The sequence below is a fragment of the Strongylocentrotus purpuratus genome, unplaced genomic scaffold (genome assembly GCF_000002235.5).
Source record: "Strongylocentrotus purpuratus isolate Spur 01 unplaced genomic scaffold, Spur_5.0 spur5_scaffold_6, whole genome shotgun sequence".
Classification (NCBI taxonomy): domain Eukaryota; kingdom Metazoa; phylum Echinodermata; class Echinoidea; order Camarodonta; family Strongylocentrotidae; genus Strongylocentrotus; species Strongylocentrotus purpuratus.
Genome location: NW_022145612.1, coordinates 13,119,132 through 13,121,650, shown reverse-complemented (window position 1 = coordinate 13,121,650; position 2,519 = coordinate 13,119,132). Strand labels below are relative to the sequence as shown.

The 2,519-nt window shown below is 45.5% G+C and overlaps 1 protein-coding gene across 1 annotated transcript; it reads right to left on the bottom strand.

Annotated features, from left to right (window-relative positions):
- Positions 1–276: 276 nt before the first annotated feature.
- Positions 277–2,309, bottom strand: LOC105446714 (loricrin-like). Its single transcript, XM_030973090.1, has 4 exons — positions 2,222–2,309; positions 1,170–1,679; positions 726–937; positions 277–693 (listed from the first exon to the last, which is right to left on the bottom strand). The coding sequence occupies exons 1-4, from the start codon at positions 2,307–2,309 to the stop codon at positions 277–279; spliced, it is 1,227 nt and encodes a 408-aa protein (XP_030828950.1).
- Between the last annotated feature and the right edge of the window lie 210 nt (positions 2,310–2,519).

The following is a 2,519-nucleotide window of genomic DNA, read 5'->3' as shown; positions in this document are numbered from 1 at the left end:
TTAGAATAATCAGAATAAATCAAACTTATGATATTTTTGTTTCCAAACATTACACAGTATTCAGTAGTAATGAGGTATTATTTTTGTTCTGCCTTATTATGTCATTGTGAAGATATCGGGAAGTCATTGCCATCCCCCTCCTCTCCCCTTAACAAAAACGTGCCTTAGGGTTTAGGATAATTCTTTATTTAAAAAAAAAGGAAATTTATAGTATAGTCAGTATTGTTTAAGGGTTTTCATGTGGATCAAAGGGAGTCATTACAGTTACAACCTACCCTAAACTGCGATGCAGGTATTTGCCCCATTTCCATTGCCATTGTCATTTGCATCACATCCTCCACCGTTGTCGCCCCCGTTTCCGTTATCAGCACCGCTGTCGTTATCACCATTATCACCGTTATCGCCGTTATCGCCGTTATCGCCGTTATCACCGTTGTCTCCGTTATCACCGTTATCGCCGTTATCACCACCATTGTCACCACCGTTACCATTTTCTCCACTGGTGTCGGGGTTTCGGGTGCGGGTGCGGGTGCAGGGGCTGGAGCCGGGGCTGGGGCTGGAGCTGGTGCTGGTGCTGCAGGTGTTGCAGGTGCTGCTGGTGCTGCTGGTGCTGCTGGTGCTGCTGGTGCTGCTGGAGCTTGAGCTGGTGCTGCTGGAGCTTGTGCTGGTGCCCTTGGTGCTGGAACTGATGGGCTGTACACAGGTGGTAGTGGTGCGTGTGGAGCAAAGGCAGGGGGTGGAGCGAATCCTGGAGGAGAAGGTACAGCTGCAGGGGGTAGAGGAGCAGCCGCTGGCATAGCTGCACCTGGATATCCTGGAGCAGGGGCTGCAGCTCCTACCCCATATCCGGTGCCATGCTCACCAGAGTTACCATCACAGTCTCCAGAATCTCCGTCATTACATCCGCCACCATAACCAGCAGCAACACCTCCATTACCTAATCAAATAAACAAAAGCAATTATTTTTTTCAACCACTGATTAATAAACGCCTATGGATGTTGTATGAAGTAGTATTACTCTTCTTCCAACTACAATAACGTGAAATCAGTATTTTTGTTAATTTAGTAAGAACTACAATGATATCCATTTACAAAATAATCGATTTCATGAAAAGGATGCAAAATTATAAATTTATAAATTAATGAATGAATTAATATAAATCACATACCCGATGCTCCTCCACCTGGCGCGTAAGCCGCGCCAGGTCCACCAGCGTACGCGGCTCCATGCCCACAAGAACCGGAAGCGTCTCCATGTCCACAACCAGGTGCATAAGCTGCTCCACCGGCTCCAGGCGCGTAAGCCGCGCCAGGTCCACCCGGAGCGTAGGCTGCTCCATGCCCGAAACCGGCTGCGGCTCCACCAGCTCCAGGTGCATAAGCTGCTCCACCGGCTCCAGGTGCGTAAGCTGCTCCACCGGCTCCAGGCGCGTAGGCACCACCTGCAGCCCTATCGCCAGCACTTGCGTCTGCTCCAGCCCCGCCATCTCCTCCACCATCGGCTCCACCAGCTCCTCCGTCACCGCCGTCGCCGCCGTCGCCACCACCATTACCACCATCGCCACCATCGCCACCTCCTCCATCGCCTCCACTTACGCCTCCCCATCCTCCTCCGGTACCGCTTCCACCACCACTTTCCTCGCTGCTGCTGCTACTGCTGCTGCCACCTCCTACAAAACCTAAATTGAGAACAAATAAATTAGTTATTTACTTATGCCACATTTTTATTGTACAGAGTATATATATATAGCTAATTGTGAACCATTTTTATGCTGCTTTTTTGTTGGTATAAAATTAAACTCATGGTTGCAATAAATAAATAAATAATAACAATTACAAAAAAATTTATATAAAAACTTGTATTCTGTATATTTCATTTTAAATGTTTATTTTTTTCGTTTGTTCGTGTGTTGTTGCCAAATTCTGTCAAGATCTGTCGTTATTTTCAAGTTCTTCCAACCCTTCAAAGTTATGGATAGCCTTATTGCAACTTGGGACTACATACATTGTTATGGTGTAAGTTTTATCGCTTTCGCGGAGGTTCATTGATCAATTCCATGGATCAACTTATCATGTTCAATGTTAAGATAATCAATTGATCTGTGTATCATTAGATTTGTAATATTTTTAATATTAAATAATTTGTAATAACGTCTTTTTCGTATGAAAACAAATATTAACTGATTGCGCAATTGTTTTATCAGTGTTGTAACAACATTACATAAGAACTTTACCTCCAAATCCTCCGTATCCATGTCCCGCACCACTTGCATCAGCTGCGGCACCACTCCCACCACATCCTCCTCCATCTCCTCCTCCTCCGCCACATCCACCACCACCGCCTCCACCACTACCACCACCATCACCGCCTCCACCACTACCACCACAGGCACCACCTCCACCGCATGCTGTTAGGATAACGAAGAGAAAGATTACTTGAGATTAGTTAATGTGACAGTTAGCTTATCAAAGTAGCATAATTATAATAATAACAATAATAATAATACCAATAATAATAA

Coding starts and splice junctions, on each gene's coding strand:
- LOC105446714 (XM_030973090.1), bottom strand. CDS start 2,309: ATGGAGGAGGATGTGGTGGGAGTGGTGCCGCAGCTGATGCAAGTGGTG. Junction 1,680..2,221: donor TTTGGAGGTAAAGTTCTTAT/GTAATGTTGTTA, acceptor TTCTCAATTTAG/GTTTTGTAGGAGGTGGCAGC. Junction 938..1,169: donor GCCAGGTGGAGGAGCATCGG/GTATGTGATTTA, acceptor TTATTTGATTAG/GTAATGGAGGTGTTGCTGCT.